The 24,970-nt window shown below is 46.8% G+C and overlaps 1 protein-coding gene across 1 annotated transcript in view; it reads right to left on the minus strand.

The window, feature by feature from the left end:
• Window positions 1-24,970, minus strand: part of LOC310798960 (arginase-1-like) — a 40,356-nt gene that overhangs the window by 8,807 nt on the left and 6,579 nt on the right. The window contains exons 3-6 of the mRNA XM_083661518.1: window positions 13,815-13,989; window positions 12,059-12,221; window positions 6,554-6,648; window positions 3,793-3,897 (exon numbers count right to left, since the gene is read on the minus strand). Coding sequence (XP_083517644.1) covers window positions 3,793-3,897; window positions 6,554-6,648; window positions 12,059-12,221; window positions 13,815-13,989 — 538 coding nt within the window. The remainder of the gene's footprint in view (window positions 1-3,792; window positions 3,898-6,553; window positions 6,649-12,058; window positions 12,222-13,814; window positions 13,990-24,970) is intronic.

Genomic DNA, 24,970 nt, shown 5'->3' on the forward strand with positions numbered 1-24,970 from the left:
TTCCCAACCATATAACTGGCTCGGGGCTGGGCAGTTGTAACAAGGACAGCATCAGCCTTGAACACATGCCTGGCATCATGACATCAGGAGGTTATCAAGGTGTTTTAAAGAATGATGTTGGACCCGAGGTCTCGAGGTCACAAGTCTTACAGCGAGACAAAAAAGATCCCAAAAAGCAAACGTTTGAAGGAAAAACTGTCCTGTCGATTATTTTCTCAATTAATTGATTAGTTGTTTGGTCTATAAAATGTCAGAAAATGGTGAAAAATGTCTTTCTGTGTTTCCCAAAGCCCCAAGATGATGTCCTCAAATCTCTTGTTTTGTGCACAACCCAAAGATATTCAGTTTACTATCATAGAGGAGTTGACTAAGGTTGGGGGTGATGGATGGCTTGCCCAGCTGGTATCTTATGGACCCCTTGCGTGGGATCCCTTGTCCATTATCTCCTACGAGCACATAAACACTTTGTACGGCTGTTAGCAGCACTAATGTTGAATGTTCATGATGTATGTTTTTTTTTCCTATCTTATGTACTTTCTTTTTCTGTGTATGAGCCTGTTTGTTTTGTTCGTATATTGTTCTAAAATATATATATATATATATATATATATATATATATATATATATATATATATATATATATATATATATATATATATTCACATTTAAGATGCTGGAATCAGATCATTTAGATTTTTTTTCTTTAAGATTACTCATTCACGCAGTGCCCTCCGAAGCCCTGTTCCTGCGCTATGGTGTCTGCGTCCTTGATCAATGAACCAATTCATAATTAATATAGCGCCAAATTATAACAAGAGCTATCTCAAGGCGGTTGACAGTGTCAAGTTGCCTGGAACTTTTAAGTCCATTTCCATGTCCAAAAGTTTTCTGCTGACAAACTAACGGACACCCTTCTCTCCGTCTTTCCTGAGGATTGTACTCCACTCATTCTTCTGGGTGATTTCAACATCCAGCCAGTAACCTTACAATCTCTGCACTTCCTTAACTTCTTCTCATCCTTCGACCTCTACCTCTCTCAATCTCCTCCAACTCACAAAGCTGGGAATGTGCTTGACCTGGTCTTCACCAGATCCTGCTCCACCTCTAACCTCACTGCGACTCCTCTTCCTGTATCCAACCACCACTTTATCACCTTCTCTCTTCCCATCTCCCTGCCCTCCTCCCCCCTCACTCTACCACCACCCGACGCAACCTAAAAACTTTCTCTACCTAACTCCCTCTCTTCTACAGTCCTCTCCTTGCTTCCCTCAGCCGAGCAGTTTGCGTCCACCACTCTTCTATCCTCTCTCTCCTCCGCTCTTGATTCTCTCTGCCCACTCACCACTAAGCCTGCCCGATCCTCTCCCCCTGCTCCTTGGCTGACCGAATCTCTGCAAACTCATCAAACAGAGCTTCGGGCAGCTGAGAGAAAATGAAGAAAATCACATCACCCTGAAGATCTCTTTTGCTGCACCTTATCCACTCCAACTTCACCTCTGCTGTCTCCAAAGCAAAAACATCCTTCTTCATCTCTGAAATCCAGTCCTCTGCATCCAACTCCAGTAAACTGTTTTCTACCTTCTCCACCCTCCTCAACCCTCCCTCCCCTCCCCCTCCCTCCTCCCTCTCTGCTGATGATTTTGTAACCTTCTTTACCAAAAAGGTGGATGACATCAGCTCCTCCTTCCATCCTCCAGTTACACTCACTAACACTCCTGACTCCAATCCTCCTTCTCTGCCCCCGTCCCCGGATGTACTTCCTTCTCTCCCCTCCCGATGTAGTACTTAAACTCATCAGCTCTAACCGAGCCACTTACTGCCCCCTCGATCCTATCCCTTCCTCTCTCCTCCAAACCATCTCACCTAACATATCTCCCTTCCTCACTACCTTCATAAACTCCTCTCTGTCCTCTGGTCTTGTTCCGCCTGCTCTAAAGACTGCAAGCGTCAAGCCTCTGCTTAAGAAACCCTTCATTGACCCTACTGCTATTCAGAACTACAGACCTGTCTCTCTTCTCTCATTCCTTTCCAAAACCCTCGAACGAGCAGCGTCCGACCAACTTTCTCTCTATCTCTCCCAGAATGACCTCCTGGACCATCTGCAGTCCGGTTTCAAGGCCTCTCACTCTACTGAGACAGCTCTTCTTGCAGTCACAGAGGCCCTTCACACTGCTAAGGCCTCATCCCTCTCCTCTGTCCTTGTCCTCCTTGACCTGTCCGCTGCTTTCGATACAGTCATCCACCAAATCTTTCTTTCCACTCTGTCTGACCTCGGCATCTCAGGTTCTGCACACTCCTGGTTTGCTTCCTATCTCTCTAACCACTCATACCAGGTCTTATGGAGAGGACCCATCTCCAGATCCTGCCCTCTTACCACCGGTGTCCCCCAGGGCTCAGTCCTGGGCCCCTTACTTTTCCTTCTCTATATCAGATCTCTTGCCCATGTGATCTCTCATCTCATGGCTTTTCTTATCACTGCTATGCTGATGACACCCAGCTTTTCCTTTCCTTCCCCCCCTCCGACACCCAAATCGAGGCTCGCATCTCTGCATGCCTCAAAGACATTGGTGACTGGATGTCTGCCCACCTCTAGCTCAATCTTGGTAAAACAGAGCTACTCTTCCTCCCAGGGAAAGACTGCCCTCTCGCAGATCTCTCCATCTCCATTGACAATACCACTGTGCTTCCCTCCCAAACGGCTAAGAACCTTGGGGTGATCCTTGACAACCAGCTGTCTTGCTCGGCCAACATAGCTGCGACAGCACGCTCCTGTAGGTTCTCCCTCTACAACATCCGCAAAATCCATCCCTTTCTCACAAGGGAAGCGACTCAACTCCTGGTCCAGTCACTTATCATCTCCCGACTGGACTACTGCAATGTGCTCCTGGCCGGCCTACCTACCGCCGACATCCGACCACTTCAGCTCATTCAGAAGGCTGCAGCCCGTCTGGTATTCAACCAACCCAAATTATCTCATGTCACTCCCCTCTTCCGGGACCTTCACTGGCTTCCCATCCCGGCACGCATTAAATTCAAGACACTGGTACTGGCCTACAGGGCAGTACACCAGACAGCTCCTCTGTACCTGCAATCTATGGTCAGGTTCCAAACCTCTCACCGCTCCCTTCGCTCCTCCACTAGTGCAGGACGCCTCGCCCCTCCTTCGCTACGGGGGCTAAAAAGTCGCTCATTCCGATCGCGACTCTTCTCGTCCCTGGCACCTCAATGGTGGAATGAGCTTCCACCTTCAGTCAGGACGGCTGAATCACTGCCGATCTTTCGGAAAAGACTAAAGACACACCTTTTCATGCTCCATCTGGGCCCTTCTTGAACTAACTTCTTTCTCTCTCTTAAAAAAAAAAAAAAAAAAAAATGACTAACTTAACTTTACCACTATTCCTTCAGATGTTGTAGTTGTCATAGACTGTGTTGCATAGTTGATCGCTCTATTGCTGACAACATGTGTTATTGTAAGTTGCTTTGGATAAAAGCGTCTGCCAAATGACATAATGTAATGTAATGTAATGTAACGGGATGCTTTTATTTGTGAAGTAACTTTAGGAAGTGAAACGTGTTTTGCTTGCTAGCTTGATTAGCGGTGCAATTAGCTACTTCGCTCACTGAAACAAGTCGAGACAAGAACATTTTTGTGGAGTAATTGGGGGAAAGTAGCAATATTTTTGGACATGACTGATCTGCAGCAGCTCACAAGCTGTTAGAACGTCTGACAGTGACGTTCAGGTCCAGACCACACAGAATGTAATGAGGAACCAGACCAACACGTGGGCCTACTTGTCACAGAGATAGTCACAGGTCTCCTCCATCACTCTGGCTATGCCGAGTCCATCCACCTCCGTCATGGAGAATGCCTTGATGCCCAGGAGCTTCAGGATGTAACTGGAGAAGAACACACACCAGACAGTTCCAATCAACCAAGAGCTGCCGTTCAGAAGATGTCACATATCCATTTGAGAAAAATCTTGCTGCATAAGATTAATCAGTAAATCAAAAACATAAATCCAAATATCGCATAACATACTACGCCAAAGTGTTTTTGCATTTCATCATATTCATCAAAGCTACGAAATAAATGATTTCAAATATCATCATTGGACAGAATATTTATTATTATTTACTTGTCATAGTCTTGGTTTAAAGGAATGCAAAAAAAAGTTTTAGTAAGTAAGTCGTTTATTTTTTGGTGTTATGCACCAAAAGGTGCCCAGCCCACATGGGCTTACAAGACACTATATCATACATACAGGAGCAATAGCATGAAGAAAATAACATAATTACATCTCCATACATGTCAAACAATATCAAATGACTATGAGCAAGCTCAACTGCGCATTCTCAGAAAGGCTGGCTTGAGTGACATTACTGATGATATCAATTTAGGTGGTCATCAACAAATATATCAACCACCCACAGTTTGAGGGCATTTTGTGCTATGGGGCAATACAAATCTTACTTATTGCTGAAGAGCCTGCATCTGCACTGTTGGAATCAGAAACCTCTCTACTGTCTCTCCTGTAGGCTATACCACAGATGTAGGGTAAGCATGCAGATCCAGGATCTGTCCCTTGATCTGGTTTGGCTTAACCAGATCATTGCCATCCAGCATGATTCTAGTTAAGTCATACCACGAATGTAGTTCTCAACTCGTTAAGTGGATCCAGGTTTTTATAATCAAGTTGAGAGCGTGTGCACATGAAAATGCCTTAAAAGCACCAGACACCCCTATTTCCTCATTCATTCAAAGCGCAAATCGTGAAGCTTTACTATGTATGTCAGAATCAAAATCCGCGTTGGATATTATTAGTCTGTTCCCGAATGACTGTCTAAAGTTACTACTTTTATTCACATCAGTAATTTCTTTGAAGAGCGGTTTCTGCCTCCAAATAGGCTATCTACAGCAGCTCAATTCACCCTCTCAATAAACTCAATAAAACCTGCATGTCTTTTTTGCGAGTGGAAGTAATGTGCAATCTATTTCAGTCTAAATTTCCAAAGTCCGTAGGTGTATTTAGACCATTTATAGGCTCAATAAATAATAATGATCTCATGATGTGTCTCAAATTGCCATTTGAGGCAAATTGGAAGAAATTCCGTCAAGGCGCTCATGAGATGTTGCATTACAGAGCTTGGAAATTGGGTGTGTGAGGTCACAGTGACCTTGAACTTTGACCTTTGATAACCAAAATGGAATCAGTTCATCCTTGCGTCCAAGTCGATGTTTGAGCCAAATCAGAAGAAATTCCATCAAGCCATTCTTGAGATATCGTGTTAAGGAACTTGGGAATGGCGTTCGTGAGGTCACAGTGACCTTGAACTTTGACCACCAAAATGTAATCAGTTCATCCTTGAGGCCAAGTTAATGTTGAGGCAAATTTAATGAAGTTCCATCAAGGCATTCCTGAGATATTGCGTTAACAAGCTTGAAAATGGCGTTCGAGAGGTCACAGTGACCTTGGCCTTTGACTTTTGATCACCAAAATCTAATCACTTCATCCTTGAGTCTAAGTCGATGTTTGAGGCAAATTTGATGAAATTCCGTCAAGGCGTTCCTCAGATATCGCATTAACGAACATCGGACGGACGTACGTACGGACAACCCGGATCCATAATGCCTCCGGCCTGGCTATCGCCGGCGGAGGCATAAAAAGGCTGCTGAACTGAATCGACACGGTACGTGCGGGCATGGATTTAATTTATAAAAAAATATATACTATTTTGTGGTCACATATTATTGGCAGCAAAAAGCAACACAGTTGCAGCTGCAAAATGCAGGAGTAGCCTAGATATGAATCATCTGTGTGCAGGCGATCCCATATTAAATTGCTTAGATGTAGTAGGGCCTACTACATCTAAGCAATTTAATATGTACTAATATGTACTAAGTAGGCTATTCTAGCATGTATGACCATGTCCAACCCAACGTCAGCCTCATCTCCATTGCGCACACGGCACAGTGCGCTTTGAAGACATTTATGTAACCTTTTTACGCCGGTTTAGTGATATTTCTCCACTCACCGTTCAGCTGCAATCGATCGGCGGGGTCAAACATATCTAGCCTACTTGGGAGCACAAAAATGAATATATAAAAACATATTCCAAAGTGGTAAGTAGGGCTTAATTTAAATGTGGCCGGCAACAACTGCAAGGCTTCAGTCCTCGATTAATTCAACAGGAGCCATGTTTTTTTTCCTTTTTCCTTTTTTCTTTGAATGCAATGTATTTTTCATATGGGGAGCATATGAATGGGGACTCGCTGTTTCCAGAGAGCTGATTGGTAAGAAGGTGGGTCTTTCATGCGTTTTGATCTTATCCTCTGAACTTAACCTGCTACAAAGCAGGTTAGCCGTAGAGCATAAGTTGCTATGGTGATCTATATCGCTAAGAAGTTAACTAGCGTTGTGGTACGGCAAACCTGGTTAAACCTGAAGTTACCTCGCTAAGCCACTAATCTTGTTTTGTGGTACAGGCATCTGTTCTCTACCATCAACAACAACAACAAATACAACTTTCAGTTGAAACAAATGCAGAAACGTACTGTTCCCCTGGATCCACGTCTCTCAAGCCGATGTAGACGATATCTTTGGCTGCTAGGCAAGGCTTGACCCAGGAGAAGTTTGGCAAGGCAGGAATCTGAAGGCACAGATATTCACAGATAGTCAGTGACATAAGGTCCGCTTTCCCAAAACCATCCTAACATTATAGTCTTTGATATAAAAAAATATATATACATATAATCTTTGTTCTGTTATCTAAAAGCATCCTAACATTATTTATATAATTATATAAATGTAATCTTTGTTGTGTTATCTAATATCTATTAAATCCAGAGCAAATATCTTAATGCAGACACATTTGATTTACCACACTTTGAATGCTTTGTTCTCTGATGGAAGTTTGTTCATTTCTAAACAGAAAGTTCTAAACATAGTGAAATCTGGTGACAGATCGCTCTCTGTCCAAATATTATTAGATTAGAACAGTGGTTCCCAATTTTTTTTTTAAATAGATACATGTATCAGTTTTTACACATAGATGTACACAGTAACCCTCAAGAGTATTGAGACCGATTTTCGGAAATATTGCGATATTCGGGAAATATCATGATTTTGAAAATCTATGTTCAGAGGCTAGCAGGCTCAGTTCTAAAGCCAGAGTGAAGTTTCTGACTGACTGAAGATACTGTACTGGTATCATATGAAACTAGAAGACCTAAGGCGGTATCAACTATGTCATGCTATCTTGTCAGGAAGGTAGCTAAATAATGCTGCAAATTTCGGCTAAATGTTGGGGCCTTGTTTTTCACAGCCTGTGTGTGTGTGTGTGTGTGTGTGTGTGTGTGTGTGTGTGTGTGTGTGTCTTTTGAACCAGTAGCCTTATGTTGTTATTTAGCCTTTCTGATGCCATTGCATGTTAAATCAGAAAATTGTATTTAATGGGGGAAAATAGTTGGTATCCACAGTGGAAGTGCTCCCTGGGAAATTTGGTTTGGTACATAGTTAGCCTGGTAAACCAGCCGGTCACGTGAACTCACATTTCATTTCATTCTTCGTTCCCGTCTGGCCTGAAGCCTTCACCCTGTGTTTTGCAGTGGGCAGAGGTTGGGCGGGTGTACTTGCCTTGACAGACAACTCCTTCAGCCAATCAGCGTTGGATCCAGTCAAACCCAAATCCACTCAGGAGAACGGCAAAAACATATTTTCCGCCGAGAAACTCTGCGGTTGCGGCGATACTTGTTTGATTATTATTGAGTCTATTTCTGCAATAACTGCACTTTATGGGGACAGGCAAGGAGGCGGCCATTATTGTTTTGTTAGTGCAGTGCTGGTGTTCCTGATTGGTCAACTTGCACTGTCAATCACAGTGCAATTGGCTCTTCCACTTTGCCGTTTCTGCTTAAAGCCCTCCCAGGGCTTGAGGCCAGACGGTCCCGCAGAACTAAATGAAATGTGAGTGCACGTGACCAGCTGGTTTACCAGGCTAGTACATAGTGGTACTTGGTCTGAAAAGTGTGGGAACCCCTGTATAATCCGGGCTCTGTGTGATATGAGGGTAGCGTTACCTTGGCATGCAGCTCGTTGAGCAGGTGGGACACGGGCTGTCAGTGTGATATGAGGCTAGCGTGTAGCTCGTGGAGCAGGTAGGACACCCAGTGTGATATGAGGCTAGCAGGACACGGGCTGTCAGTGTGATATGAGGCTAGCATGACCTCGGCATGCAGCTCATGGAGCAGGTAGGACAGGTCAGTGTGATATGAGGCTAGCGTAACCTTGGTGTGCAGCTCGTGGAGCATGTGGGGCACGGGCTTTGAGTGTGATATGAGGCTAGCGTGACCTTGGCGTGCAGCTCGTGGAGCACCTCTGTTGATCCTGTATTTCTTAGCATAGTCAGTCTACAGCGGCAGCTGTAAGCGGCAGCCTCTGGGCACAAAGACAAAGGGAGTCTATCTGCGGGAGTCCATCAAGGGTAGGCCAGAGAATAGGGCTTTGTGTTACTTCTCTTTTACTAACTACCTACTCTTCTACCTATGTGTCTTTCCCCCATCCACGTTATAACATCAGCCCATAGACGGCGTAGATATGGCAGCTTCAGATGTAGTAACCCATGTAATTTTTCCTCCTCAAAGTGCACAAGTCCCTTTACTATTACTGCAGGACTCTGGAACTGTCAGTCAGCTGTTAAGAAAACTGAGACCATCTCAGCTCATGCTCTATCTCAATCCCTCCACTTTCTAACTCTCACAGAGACCTAGATCATATCTGAGAATACTGCTACTCCAGTTGCACTCTCTGTGGCTTACTCTTTCTCCCAAACCCCCAGAGCCTCTGGGCGTGGGGGTGGCACTGGTCTCCTCATTTCACCAAAATGGACCTACACGGTTACTCCTCTCTCTCATCTCTCTATATCCTCTTTTGAGTCCCATGCAGTTGCTGTTTCCCTACCTGTCAAACTCAACATTGTGGTGATCTACCGCCCGCTTGGTCCGCTTGGCAACTTCCTTGATGAGATGGATACCCTCCTCTCCATCTTTCCTGAGGATGGCACTCCACTCATTCTTCTGGGTGACTTCAACATCCAGGCAGTAGCCCTGCAATCCCCCCTCTTCCTTAACTTCTTCTCATCCTTCGATCTCTCCCTCTCTCTATCTCCACCCACTCATAAGGCAGGGAACCTGCTTGACCTGGTCTTCACCCGATCCTGCTGCACTTCCAACCTCACTGTCACTCCTCTCCCTGTATCTGATCATCACTTTATAACGTCCACCACTATATAATCTCCCTCCCAGCTCCCACTCATACTATCACCACCCGACGCAGCCTAAAAACTCTCTCACCGACAGCCCTCTCCTCGGCTGTCCTGTCCCTGCTCCCTTCAGCTGAGCAGTTCTCTCTCCTATCCACTCAGGAGGCTTCCACTACTCTTTTATCCTCTCTCTCCTCTGCTCTTGACTCTCTCTGCCCTCTCACCTCGAAACTTCCTCGATCCTCTCCCCCTGCTCCTTGGTTGTCTGAATCTCTGCGAACTCATCTAACAGAGCTTCGGGCAGCTGAGAGGAAATGGAGAAAAACACAGAACCCCAGGGATCTCTCTGCTTACCACCTTATCCACTCTAACTTTACATCTGCTGTCTCAACAGCAAAAACCTCCTTCTTCATTTCTGAAATCCAGTCCTCTGCCTCCAACCCCAGCAAACTATTTTCCACCTTTTCCTCTCTCCTCAACCCTCCCTCACCTCCCCCACCATCCTCCCTCTCTGCTGATGATTTTGTAACCTTCTTTGCTAAGAAGGTAGATGACATCAGCTCTTCCTTCCCCCCTCCAGTCAATAGCTGCAATACTCCCGACTCCAACTCTCTTACCCCTGCTACTGGGCTCATCTCCTTCTCTCCCCTCTCCCCCAAAGAGGTCCTTGAGCTTGTCAGGTCTAACCGTGCCACCTCCTGCCCCCTTGATTATATCCCTTCCTCTCTTCTATAATCCATCTCCACTGATATATCTCCCTTCCTCACTACCCTTATCAACTCCTCTCTGTCCTCTGGTCTTGTGCCAGCTCCTCTAAAGACTGCTAGAGTCAAGCCACTCCTTAAGAAACCCTCCCTTGACCCTACTGCCATCCAGAACTACCGTCCTGTCTCTCTTCTCTCATTAATTTCCAAAACCCTTGAACGGGCTGCTTCTGAACAACTTTCTCTCTATCTCTCCCAGAATGACCTACTGGATCCTCTACAATCAGGCTTCAAGGCTTCTCACTCTACTGAGACAGCTCTCCTTTCAGTCACCGAGGCCTTACACACTGCTAAGGCTTCATCCCTCTCCTCTGTCCTTGTCCTCCTTGACTTGTCTGCAGCTTTTGATACAGTGAATCACCAGATTATTCTCTCTACTCTCTCTGATCTAGGCATCTCAGGATCTGCACTCTCCTGGTTTGCCTCCTATCTCTCTAACCGCTCATACCAGGTTCGAGGTACCATGGCGAGGATCCCTATCCAGATCCTGTACTCTTAGCACAGGTGTGCCCCAGGGCTCAGTCCTGGGCCCCTTGCTATTCCTTCTCTATATCAGATCTCTTGGCCATGTGATCTCATCGCATGGCTTCTCTTATCACTGCTATGCTGACGACACTCAGCTCTACCTCTCTCCCCCCCCCCCTCAGACACCCAAATCGAGGCACGTATCGCTGCATGCTTCAAAGACATTGGTGCTTGGATGTCTGCCCACCACCTCAAGCTCAATCTTGGTAAGACAGAGCTACTCTTCCTCCCCGGGAAAGACTGTCCCCTCACCGACCTTTCCATCTCCATTGACAACACTACTGTGTTTCCCTCTCAGACAGCTAAGGACCTTGGAGTGATCCTTGACAATCAGCTGTCCAACTCAGCCTACATCGCAGCAACTGCCTGCTCCTGTAGGTTTTCCCTGTACAACATCCGCAAAATCCGTTTCTCACAAGGGAAGCAACACAACTCCTGGTCCATGCATTTGTCATCTCTCGCCTGGACTACTGCAATCTTCTTCTGGCTGGGCTACCTGCTGCAGCCATCCAACCGCTTCAGCTCATTCAGAACACTGCAGCCCGTCTGGTATTCAACCAACCCAAATTCTCTCATGTCACTCCCCTCTTCCGGGACCTTCACTGGCTTCCCATCTCAGCACGCATTAAATTCAAAACACTGGTTCTGGCCTACAGGGCAGTACACCAGACAGCCCCTCTGTACCTACAATCTATGGTCAGGCTCCAAATATCTCACCGTTCCCTCTGCTCCTCCACCAGCGCAGGACGCTTCGCCCCTCCTCCACTACTGGGGCTCACAAGTCGCTCATCCCGTTCGCGACTCTTCTCGTCCCTGGCACCTCAATGGTGGAACGAGCTTCCACCTTCGGCCGAATCACTGCCGATCTTTCGGAAAAGACTAAAGACACACCTTTTCAGGCTCCATCTGGGCCCCTCTTGAACTAACTTTTTTCTCTCTCTCTTAAAAAAAAAAGAAAAAAAGAAAAAAAAGCTAAACTTTTACCACTATTCCTTCAGAAGTTGTAGTTGTCATAGACTGTGTTGCATAGTTGATTGCTCTATTGCTGACAAAAATGTGTTATTGTAAGTCACTTTGGATAAAAGTGTCTGCCAAATGACATAATGTAATGTAATGTGGAGCAGGTAGGACACGGGCTGTCAGTATGATATGAGGCTAGCATGACCTTGGCATGCAGCTCATGGAGCAGGTAGGACATGGGCTGTCAGTGTGATATGAGGCTAGCGTGCAGCTCGTGGAGCAGGTAGGACACGGGCTGTCAGTGTGATATGAGGCTAGCGTGCAGCTCGTGGAGCAGGTGGGACAGGGGCTTTGAGTGTGATATGAGGCTAGCATGACCTTGGCGTGCAGCTCGTGGAGCAGGTAGGACACGGGCTGTCAGTGTGATATGAGGCTAGCGTGCAGCTCATGGAGCAGGTAGGACACGGGCTGTCAGTGTGCTATGAGGCTAGCGTGCAGCTCGTGGAGCAGGTAGGACACGGGCCATCAGTGTTATATGAGGCTAGCATGACCTTGTCGTGCAGCTCGTGGAGCAGGTAGGACATGGGCTGTCCATGCAGGTTTCCTGTGGACGAGGTAAATGCCGTGTTGATGTCAGCGTGAGCGTCCACCCAGACCACGGCCAGCTGCTGCTGCAGCGCCGCCGCGTGACCCAGCACCGAGCCAATCGCCAGGCTGGAGAGAGAGAGACAGAGAGAGAGAGACAGAGGGAGAGAGAGACAGAGGGAGAGAGAAACAGAGGGAGAGACAGAGGGAGAGAGCAAGATGGAGAGCAAGATTGAGAGTGAGATAGACAGAGAGAGAGAGAGACAGAGGGAGAGAGACAGAGAGAGACAGAGGGAGAGAGAAACAGAGGGAGAGACAGAGGGAGAGAGCAAGATGGAGAGTGACTGTGAAAACACACCGCACGCGTCTGTCTTGTGCGCAGCTCCGCGGACGCTCAGGGCGCGCAAGATAGCCTAGATTTCTATTTTTGTGCACGGACCTCTGCGCCCGTGAGCGACTCTGTCAAGCTGAACAGATCAGATCAGGGCAGGCAGGAACTCGGAAATCGGACATTCGTCAAATAAAACCAATTTCAAAGTAAAATAATGTTTATTTACGTTGTTGATTGCCCCTTTGGAAGTGTGAAAAGAGAGAAAGAGCAGTTGGAGAGGGGGAGTTGCTTCTAGGGGCTCGTTGCCTGCGAAGCAACAAGTAGAGAGCTAGGACTCGCCTTCTCTCTACAACAGCACGCACTGGGAAAACAAGAGAACAGACTTAAATATGATGCAATTGCATTTTATAACGCCGAAGGTAGCCACATTAACAGTTATCCCAAACATATTACTTTATATATTTATGTCGTTATTTACTATCCATGATAACGAAGACAGTAGATCTGGGGCAAAATATATAGCGGACGAGCAGAGCGTGCAAGTGTGCTGCGCTCTCTGTGTGGACACAGAGAGCGCCTTCTGCGCGGAGGTGCGCTGCACGGCGCATGCGCGCAAGTTCTGCGTATTGGTGTGTCCCCAGCGTGAGAGAGAGAGACGGAGAGAGAGCAAAAGGGAGAGAGAGACAGAGAGACAGGGAGAGAGAGAGAGAGATGGAGAGAGAGCAAGAGGGAGAGAGAGACAGAGAGCAATAGGGAGAGAGGCAGAGAGAGACAGATGGAGTGGGAGGGAGAAAGCCAAAGAGCCAGACAGACTGAGAGAGACACCTCAAGACAACACACTCTTGACTTACAGATGACCAATTCAACTTTGCTTGAGGCCCAAGTCAATCTCAAGTCTTAAAGGCTCAAGTCTCACCTCTAACATTGACACAGTAGAACAGCAAGTCAAGTCTACTGACATAAAATAATATGGACAAACCATCCACTATTTTTTGGGCTCAGGTTTTGCTGAAAAGTGTTGTCTGTCGCCATCTGAGCGGGCTCCTACTCTGAACCCGTGCCGCGTGCGAAGCCGGCGTCTGGGAGCACGCAACACACACACACACACACACACACACACACACATTTCCCATTCCCTCCCCACCCCATCACTCTCTCACATTCCCCCTGCTCTCCTCCCTTCTCCTGCTCTCTCCTCTGCTCTCTCCTATATTTCTATATTTTCTATATTTCTCTATCAATTGTTCAAAGTGTTAGCTTTATTCTGTAATTTGCTACTGTTGTGTCAGCTAGAATTAGCTAGACATATTCTCTGTGAAGCCCTCTGAGACATGCTTGTGAATTAGGGCTATATGAGTAAACTTGACTTGACTTGACGCACACATACCCACCTGTGGTCGCCTCCCAGCATCACAGCAGTGTGTCCATCTCTCTTCACGGCGCTCACCGCCTCGGCCAGTCTCTGGTTGGCTCCGCCCACCGCTCGCACCCGCTTAGCCCTGCCCACTGGCTCGTCAGCCACCGGCTCCTCAAACTCCAAGTTCCCATAATCCTTCACTGCACAGCCTGTCCACACATACATACACACACACACACACACACACACACACAGCTCGTAAATCACTGAATACACCGGTGCAATCCTGAAATGTGTGTGATTATGTCAGTGGTTCAAAGACTCTTATCCCTGAAATATCTTATCTGGCACTGGGGACAACTGTTGCCAAAAAATTAATTCTGAAAGAATGGAAGTCCCCCTCTTCACCTTCATTCCAACTGTGGTTGACGGACATGATCTCTGTTATAAGGATGGAGAGGCTCAGATCCCTGAGAACCAACTCACTTAAAAAGTTTCTAACTATTTGGGACCCATTTCTATCCTACCTCGACGAGGTTGGGCTTGCCCGGCTGGTTGCCCGGCTGGGTCCTGTTGGGCGCCTTGCATGGGACCCCATGCACGACATCTCTTACAAGTACATAAGCACCCTATATGGATGGGAGCACCCCATTATAATGAATGTTGATATTTCTCTTTCTTTTCCTATCCTGTCTCTGAGCTTGTTTTGTTCATATATTGTTAAAATTGAAAATATAATATTTAAAAAAAAATGTATGTGAATCATTCCCGTCAAGCTTGCAACCGTTGGTTTCCATACAGCCTGACGAAAACCAACGGTTGAAACGCGTTGCGTTTTGTGTTGTTGCCCGTATCAACTATGTGAAGATGTACACTGTTTGTTAATATTCAGTGCCACAGCGCTTCAGTAAAATTGTCTGGAGCCTGTGCCAGATTCACTTCCATTCAGTTGAAAACAGCTATAGAATTTTTTCTATTATGGCTATATTAACGGGGCTGGACTTTAATGAAACATTGAACACTCCTGCTTCTTCCAAAGAAGAAATTTTGTTTCTAGACAGTTCCATTATGAAATTACAGCCTCTCAAAAAAGTGCACTTTCAAGGGTTTTCTGTCGTTTTTTTTTTCTTTCCAAGATATAGCCCCTTTTATGAATACCTTTTGCACCCTAATTTCGAGCACATTCACTGACTCTGGCTGGTGTTTTCTGATGTGGTGGCGTGTGGTGTGGTTTCTGTGCAGCCACACACCCCTCTATTTTTTTTAGGACGTGCACAGACGTCCTTGGCACTGAATGTGTTAACTGTGAAGTACGCAGGTACAAATTACTTCTTATTAAGTTTATTTATCTTTAAACTCTAAGCAGCTCATTTTTTTGCTTGGTCAAATAATGTATACTGTAAATATGCAATTGGCTGATATATTTGCTTCACTCACCACCAGCCAAAAACCAACAAACAATATAATCTATTGAGTGGCTGGTAACATTTGAATTAGGGGTGTGCCACCTTAGGCACCTCACGATTCGATTCGATTACGATTAAGGGTGCTACGATTCGATTATTACGATTATTACGATTAATCACGATTTTCGATGCATCTTTTTCACCAAACAGGATTTTTTTTAAGCAAGGTATATTTGTCAGTATCCATTAATTAAAGTAAACAAACAAATGTACCTCCATTATCTTCAGTTGCGACTGAAGTCCATGCATCACATGTTACAGCCACCCTGCATGCTTTCTTCAGTGATTCCAGTTTCCAGTACTTCGGTTTTGGTCTCGTTTTACAGTTAAGGAACTGCTTTCCGGGCGAAATACCGTATTTTTTGCAAATAAAGCAAAAAAGAAATTGCAAAAAAAATAAAATAAAAAAAAAATATTTGCAAATCGATAATCGAACATTGTGAATCGATTTTAATCGTCACGTGACTCATCGCGATGCATCTAAAAAACGATTAATTAATTTGGCCGGTGGACAAAAAGGTTAATTTTGTACCATGTATGAAAGTCATGAATAGGCTAATGAAATAATGTCCTAGGAACTTGAGGAATTCTAATTATTATGTAATGTCTTTTTTGTTGGTGTCAGGTTATTTATAAAATAATGGCGATGAATGCTGGTTGGAGGGGCCCCCGGGGAATCTTTGCCTAGGGCCCCAACAGACTCTAGAATAGCCACTGGTCTCCCTCTCCTCTCTCTTCCTCTCATCTCTCTCCCTCAGTCTCTCCCTCTCTCTCTCCCCCTCCTCTCCCTCAGTCTCTCTGTGGGTGTGTCACTGATGACATCAGTGATGTCACAATGCCTATGTATGGCATCACTGTAGAAATCATCAGCGATGGTATGACATCATTGATGACTTCACCGATGACATAGGTAATTAGGGCAATCACGTAATAAAAATAATCTGGCCCCCTCAGGTCACCTGCACGCGTGCTCTTTACACCCCCTCAAAGTTTTAGCCCAATCGCACATAAAGTGGCATAGCTGTGGCCGGCACAAACATTTAAACAGCGTCCACATTGAAACTAGCCTGGCTACAGACCTTCAAAGCCACATCCACTCCACGGTTGTGGATTTTGCTCTTCTTGTTCTGGCATCGCCATGTGCAAACAATATTTTTCCGGTTGAAAATCCAATCACGGGCGCTGATTGGCTAATGCTGTTGTCATGCACAACAGAAACACTACTACTAACACTACTACTACTAATGTTAAGCAGCCAAAGTCGTCCGACTTTGTATGTTTGGTTTTAACGATTACCAAGGTACTGCAGCGTACGATAAGACATTCTTGGGGACTGTGGACAACTGTTGCCAAAAAATTGTTGCTAGCTACGGTCGAGAAGCTGGCTAGTATTTGCTAGCTATGTTAGCTTGAGCTTGTGACTAGTAGGTGGGCCAGAGGGGTTGTATGGAACATGTCTCCTAGCAAAGGCTATACAGACAAAAGATAATTAGGACTTGGAGAAGTCAGCAAGTAAGTTGGACCATTGTTACAAGTTCTGAAAATGTGTGCCTTCGTTAGGATTCCAGCTAAATGGCATCGGTTGTTCATATTGTCTATGAAAGGCAGCTGTGCTCGGCTAACGTTAGCATTAGCGAGCACTAACATTAGTGCTTTACAACCGCCGTACAACCGCCGCTGGAATGAGATACATATTTTCAGATCTTACCACTTCAGTCCTACATCCTCGCTCACTCCCAAATCAGTGTTAGCCAGGGAGCCCAGAGAGATTCTGTTCCAGCAGGCAGAGCAAGACTGCTGCGGCTGCCCTAGTGCCCTGCCGGCCGGTTGCCGTAGGCACCTTGGTCTCTAGTGATGCAATCTCAGACTAGAAGAGGAAATGAGTTGACGAGTTGACGATGCAGTCTGAATATCAGGCTACATTGAAACAGAGTCCACATTGAAACAGAGTCCACATTGCCAAATGTATATATAGATAGATGATCTAGCCCTGGAGATCAACATTTTTGGTTTAGGGCTACAATTTGACAATGTCGTTTTAGGAATGTTTACTTTATGCGGATGATATAATCCTGGCAGAGTCTGGAGACACCTTGCAGAAGATGTTGGGCTCTATCTTCCCAAAAGCGCTAATTTAGCGTTTGCGCTTGTTTAACGCCGTGCACAATGCAAATTAGGGGCGGACACAAGCGCATGCCTGTGATAATTGTACTGGGCATTGGCTGCCACAAGCCAAAGCAGGCATTTCAGCACTAAAATGTGGTGATAGATGGCATTATGCTATCGTCAGAAGCGCACAATTACTTTGCGCTAAGAGCTTTGAAAAGGACCTCTTACGCGCAAATACCTCTCTGTGCTGGGTGCGCTGCATGGAGATTACCGTTGCGCTCCCAGCGCAGAGAGGTATTTGCACAGTGGAAACTGGAATTTGTTTTGGATATGTCATTACGCACAGCCTTGCCACGCCAAGACATCAAATTATGCTGCTAAAATTGGGTATTAGCAGATAATTCAGTGAGGCAATCAACTATAACTCACTGAGAAACTTGTATCACATTGCACATTTGAGAAAACTTGTTGGACAATGGACATAGGCTATTTACCTTCATAAGCCGGAGGTTCGTTGGCACCACAGGCGAACTGTCAATAAGCTCTCTCTGTCCTCGCACGAGTGAGTACACTCTATTACGCACTTTGCTGGATCCTGAACAAATATGAACAAATATAAACTTCCGTTTATCGTCTACCTCCTGGATGACTTCCTCACGGTAACACCACCGTCGGCACCCCCATCACATGACCTCTCCACCCTCAAGTCTGCCTTTCTGCAGCTCGGGGTTCCAATGTCCCCGGAGAAGACAGAGGGGCCCTGCATGTCCCTCGAGTTTCTCTGCATCACCTTGGATTCCGTCACCTTCCAGGCCTCCCTCCCGACCGAGAAGCTCCACCGCATTTCATTCTAGATCTCAAACCATCTCCTCGCCCGCTGGTGCACCAAGCGCCAGCTACTTTCACTGCTTGGGCACCTGAATTACGCCATCCACATGATCCCCCAGGGCTGCTCCTTCATTTCCCACTTGTTGTCCCTGTCCGCCGCCGTTCCGTCCCTGCACTGTCACATCACCCTGGACGACAGCTGCAGGACTGAGCTGACTCTGTGGCATGACTTTCTTTCCTCCTGGAATGGAATCCACTTATTCTATGAGGACTCCATCACCCACCCAGAAGACATCCAACTGTTCACTGATGCTGCCCCCTCCATCGGCTTTGGCGGGTACCATGGTGGTTTGCCTCTGCTTGGCCGCCGGAGATTTCCCTTCTCAATCCATCTTCTGCACTCTTCGAGCTTTACCCGATCATCGTTGCAGCTATCCTTTGATTGAGAGATTGAGATTAACTTTATTGTCACTTCATGGTACAAGTATCACGAGCGAAATTCTGCTTGGTTCGCTCTCAGAGTCGGAGAGCAAAACCGGGTCGCCATTGAACAGCGCCAGCAATTTGGATTGGAAAAAAGCATATAAATGAAATAACTCAGAATTCACATTATTACTAATTAGAAAAGTAATAGAGGCACACTTCAATATTATACAATACAGATACATTTGTTGTAAATGTACAGGGTTACCAGCAAAGACAACCCACACCACGACACCAGGGAGGCTGCCATTACGGCGCCGGTTTGGTTCGTCGTGGGAGGGAAGGGGGGGGGGGGGGTTGCAAAGCGGGGGGAAGTTGCTGGAGGCGGGGGGGGGGGGGGGTTTAGGGGGGGGGGTTGGAGACAAGAGCTCAGTTGCAGACGAAATATCAGGAGAGCTGCGTCCTTGGCAGTACGAGAGTCCAGATTAGAGATGTTTTGGTTGCCTGGAATTCCTTTCAGGTCACACAGACCAGAAAGTCAACAGCAGGTGTCAAGTCTCTGATTCTCAACTTAGTTCATTTCTCTTATTGCAGATCGGTGGAATTTCCATGATATATCCAGATATAATCCATTTTTCACAGTTCAAATTCACTGACCGCCCATCTCAATTTTCATGACGCCACAGCCTAGGGTCAATCGCTGTTGTCTTCCCGTATCCCGCGGCGAAAGATCCGTCTGGGCAGAGAGTGGGGGTTCCCCGGACCCAGCAAAGTTTAGTTGATTTGCGTTGAGAGACCAGCTTAGTAAATCCAATAAATCCATATTTGTCATTTCGAGTAGACGAATGCAAGTTTGCTCTGGGTGTTATTGGCTCCAGGTAGCAGAAGCAGAGGGATGAGGGGGAGAGGGGAAGGGAGTAGGAGTAGGGAGACGAGTAGAAAATGCGACCGCCTCCGTTGGTAGCTTGTCCATGTAGGAGTGCCCATGTTTGGGGGCACGAGTGGTCCACCAAAGTAATCCTCCTCCACACAGACAACCGGACCACTGTTGATATCATCAACAAAGGTCGCTCACAATCACTCCACATCATGAAACTCATCCGCAGGCTCACCTTGGTCTCAGCAAAACACCAGTTCGTCTTCCGAGCCGCCCACATTCCCGGGTACCAGAATTCAATAGCTGACTCCCTCTCTCGTTTCTCCTTCCAGAAATTCAGAACCTTGGCACCAGACTCTGACCAGCATCCAACTCCGGTCCCACCGTTTTCAGCAACCATCTTCCACTGAACCTTCAGGTCCTCCACCTTGTCGCCACCAAACATCACATCTTAAACAGCCTGGCCCCAAAAACCCTATCAGCTTACTACTCCGGATGGTGCTCTTTCAAAGCCTTCCACATCACGCACCACCTTCCATTCCCTTCGGTCGACATAATCTCTGTAACCAGCTACATCATCTACGTTCACTCAGTCCTCAGGATTAGATCATCCACCATCCAAGTCTACCTCTGCGGTATCAAATTTTTTGTTAAACTGCTCACCGGCGCTCTGGCCCCCTCTATTTCTCACCCCCATGTAACTAGTTAAAGGCCTTCACAAGGATGAACCTCGGCTTCCACCGAAACGCCTTCCCCTGACAACCGACCTCCTCACCCGGTGCGTCCAAACCAGGGTATTCAACCCCCATCATCAACTCCACCCTGGAATCCATGTTCCTCCTGGGTTTCTTCGGCTTCTTATCTTGCTCAGAATTCACAACCAATTCTTCCACCTATGACCCCTCATGGCACACCAGTCTCTCTGACATCTCCATCCACACCCCAGACACCTTCCAATTCAACCTCAAACTAAGCAAAACCGACCAATCCGGACTGTCTCATCCCATTTTCCTTTTCCGTCTAAAATCATTTCTGAGCCCCTACGAGCCCATTCTAAACTACGTCAACAGGAGACTAGCACAACACTCCTCTCCCCAAGATCCTCTCTTCACCACAGAATCGGGCAAAGTGACTACACGCTTCTGGTTCCACCATCACCTCTGCCAAGTCATCCTCAGATCAAGAATTTCTCCAGATTTGTACTCCGGCCATTCATTCCGCATTGGCGCGGTGACGACCGCTTCCACTCAAGGTCTCCCGGACTGCACCGTCCAAATCCTAGGCCGCTCGTCTTCCCAAGCCTATCACAGCTACATCCGCGACAACCTCAACGACATCCGAAGAGCCCATTCACTTTTATGTTGAAGCACTCTTGGGCTGATGGAGCCAGGACTCCATCAGCCAAACACACTGCCCCCACCCTGAGTTTCAACCCACGGGTTCCTGTCACTGTCACACAACACTCACTTACAATAAATCATATTTTCGTTCAAACTATGGTGTGGTCTGTGTTAGTGAAATGGAGTTAGTGTGATAACTGAAGTTCAGGAACACAAGAGCACACCATGTAATCACCTACGCCTCACTACTTTATTCACCTGCACTCTATCCAATCACCTCACTGATGCTGTGTTCTATCAACTTAATCACCTGTAGCATATATAAACACAACCATTCCATCTTTCCCCCATTTGTCTGAGTCGTCACGACTCTCCCCCCCCAACCCTAAGTTTCTTCCTCCGTTAAGGGCAGCACACGTGGAGTCTGCATGTTCTCCCTGTGCCTGCATGGGTTTTCCCCATGGTACTCCAGTTTTCTCCCACAACATCAACAGACATGCTAATTACGGGCAGCACACGCGGACTTTGCATGTTCTCCCCGTGCCTGCGTAGGTTTTCTCCGGGCACTCCGGTTTCCTCCCACAAAGAGCTAAAGACATGCTAGTTAGGGCTGCATAATCCTGCATCTCTATCTTCTGCTCACAGGAACCACGGTGGCTGATGGAGCTGGGACTCCATCCGTGAAGCCGAGCTGCGCTCAAGAACCGAGCTTCACCCAAAGACGCTACCCCCACCCTGAGTCTCAACCCCCGGGTTCCTGTCACTGCCGTATACATATATAGACACATATATAGACAGAAGATATTTAACATGGCTAAAAGGGTCAACCCAACTTTTCTCTAAGAAAACTAGGACTGATACAGAGAAACATGACTGCAACAATAACACCATCACCTCAGCAGCAGCCGGCGGCAGCAGCAACATTGTTCTCAGTTCGGACGACGAAGATGAGGGGGGAAGCGCGGCGGTGGACGACCGGTGAGTGACAACCACGCAGGCTGCGCCTGTCACACCCCCGGCTCTGACTACCGCAGCAGCCGGGTCTGAGCCCAACGTCAGGGACCCATGCCTCGGTCCGGAGAAGGCACGTGAACATGTGACTTCTGGGCCGTATCAGTGGTTGAGAAACACTATCATGCAGATAGAATAGGCTAAGGAGACAATTATTTTTTCATCATTGTAAAGCCACAGCATACTTAAGAGGATATTAATGTGATGTGTGTAGTTCTTCATATATACTAGCCTCTTCATTTTGCTCTCAGAGTGCCCCAGATTAATGCATTTTATTTTAAAATTTACCAAATTTCTTTATCCGGAAAGCCCCCAATCGGAGTAACATTTGACTTTGGGGTTATGCAACCCCTGTTTGAAAGGTCTAGAATCACCTATGGCTGCAGCCTATACCAGTCGACATGCAGGGCTAGTAAAACAGCCTAGAGCCTACATGCCGACACAGAGGGCTTTTAAAGGTGCACCAAAAGCAATGAACCCAGGTGGTTCTTGACACTTCTCTAACTCTTAGTGGAAGTAACTGGCAGTAAAACAGCAACAGATTGTGACAGGTAATGTTAATATGTCAGTTTACTATAATATCAACTTGATTAGCTACTGTAGCTTGTGTGTGTGTGTGTGTGTGTGGGGGACACCTCGGCATTCCGAAATGTCGGCACTCCGAAATACCGGCATTCCGACAAAATTGAGATCTGCCTCGCCATTGCGAAAGAACCCTCCCCCAGACCCTAACCCTAAACCTAACCTCTCCCACCCCCCATGCCTAAGCCTAACCTCCCCCAGAACCTAACCTCTCGGCGAAACATTTTTTGGAGATAAAAAGGGCCGCCTCTCCGAAAGCATAGAAGTCAATGATCGGAATGCCGACACTTCGGAATGGCGAGCTGACCCCGTGTGTGTGTGTGTGTGTGTGTGTGTGTGTGTGTGTGTGTGTGTGCTTGCATGCGCACAATGGGAGAGAGGTGGGCAGTAGGAAGGAGAGGGTGAAACATGTAAAAATAAAAATTTAAATAGGCTAAAAAGAAGGGCGGATAGAGAAAGAGAGAGCCGGAGAAAGTCAGGGTAGTCGCGCCAAGGCAGCCAAGTAGGCCAAGCCGGGAAGCGCCAAGCTAAACATTAACGTACCAAGATCGAAGGCCCGACCGAGTTGGGAGCGCCAGCCGCAAATAGCTGTAAGTCGCTAAAAAGGTCGAAGGCCGGAAAAGTACAATCGCGAAGCGCCAAGGCGGCCAGGTAGGCCAAGCTGGGAAGCGTTGGGGGGGATAGAGAAAAAGAGAGCCGGAGAAAGTCAGGGTAGTCGCGCCAAGGCAGCCAAGTAGGCCAAGCCGGGAAGCGCCAAGCTAAACATTAATGTACCAAGATCGAAGGCCCGACCGAGTTGGGAGCGCCAGCCGCAAATAGCTGTAAGTCGCTAAAAAGGTCGAAGGCCGGAAAAGTACAATCGCGAAGCGCCAAGGCGGCCAGGTAGGCCAAGCTGGCAAGCGCTATCGCGAGGTGCCCAACCGAGTTGGGAGCGCCAGCCGCAAATAGCTGTAAGTCGCAAAAAAGGTCGAAGGCAGGAAAAGCACGTACCAAGTAAACATTAATGTATCAAGATCGAAGGCCCGACCGAGTTGGGAGCGCCAGCCGCAAATAGCTGTAAGTCGCTAAAAGGTCGAAGGCCAGAAAAGTACAATCAACTACTGGCGCCTGCAGATCTCAATTAACCTCCGGTAATCAGATCTTCCTTTTGGGGGATCTCCTAGGCTATGCAGGTGCCCTCCTCTTGCCTCAAGAGCAGCGCCACTGGCCAATGGAGTCAAGCGCCAAAGTATTTGCCATGCATGCCGATTGCTAAATAAAGTTTGTCTAATCCTACCAACTGGCCTCTCATGATTGAAGTGAGGTCTCCAGACCATATTTCAAGCTGAAGGCCACTCATGCATAATCCGATCATCCCCTGACGACAGTCAAGCCCTAGCATAACGTGGTCAGTCAAAGTCCTAGTATGACGTCTGCTATGACTTCAAATATGACGTCAGTTAATCCTTATATATATAGCAAGGGTTCTACGTCACCTCTCTCTCTCTGGCCGATCATAGCAGCAGTAGCTTCACGGCAGTCCATCTCCCTCGAAGCCGTCCTCTGAAGCGTTGTTTTGCCCCACCCACCTCCCCAGTCCGCCACCAACGAGTCTTGACTCCTGATCCCCCATGGGGGGGGGGGGGGGGGGGATCTCCTAGCCTATGCAGGTGCCCTCCTCTTGCCTCAAGAGCAGCGCCACTGGCCAATGGAGTCAAGCGCCAAAGTATTTGCCATGCATGCCGATTGCTAAATAAAGTTTGTCTAATCCTACCAACTGGCCTCTCATGATTGAAGTACATGTTGCTGTGGATGTGAATTTTTAATTGATTAAATGCATTCCATATAATTATTTCAATCCAGGTGTGTGTGTTCTTTGGATTTATTGATAGTTTACTAATTAAGATCGATTTCATGGCAACTCATGTATATTCATGAGTTTGGGTCCCCAGGAAACATTAAAATTATCTTTTGGATCGAAAGCTGAAAAAGTTTGGGAATCAACCCCTGCCCCAAACAATTTATTTTATGTGCATAATAAACTGAACCTTGCAAGGCAGCTTTATTCGTGCGAGATCATGAGATGAGATCACACTTGTGAAAACAAAACCATGTGTCAGGTTAGAATAAACGTAACCTTAACTGAATGTAGACAGTCCATTAACCATAGTTTGTAAGTTGCCTTAATTTGAGCAGGTATACTTGACAATCAACTTGTAAATTGCATCGTTTGTTGAAAATGTGTTAATTAAAAGTACCTAGCAGATAGTCTGTTGAAATAATTCTTATTGACAGTCTGCTGATACAAAATTTCACAGGCTGGATGCATAACTTTTGCACATAGTGGGAAGCATTGCTAGAGCTTCCTCCTACAGACCACAGCAGTTCCCACACTGACATGCACGGCACTCCCCAGGAACACTATACACAGCAAGTTGCAGACAGCATCCAGACCACAATCACCACTACTGCAGTCAATAACAGGAAACAGACATGAGGCCACGCCCACAGCCATCTTTACTCTTTCTCTTCAGACTTTTCTTAGTGTGTGTGTGTGTGTCTGTGTGTGTGTGTG

This window comes from Poromitra crassiceps (assembly GCF_964638095.1).
Source record: "Poromitra crassiceps genome assembly, chromosome: 26".
In the NCBI taxonomy this organism is placed as follows: Eukaryota; Metazoa; Chordata; class Actinopteri; order Beryciformes; family Melamphaidae; genus Poromitra; species Poromitra crassiceps.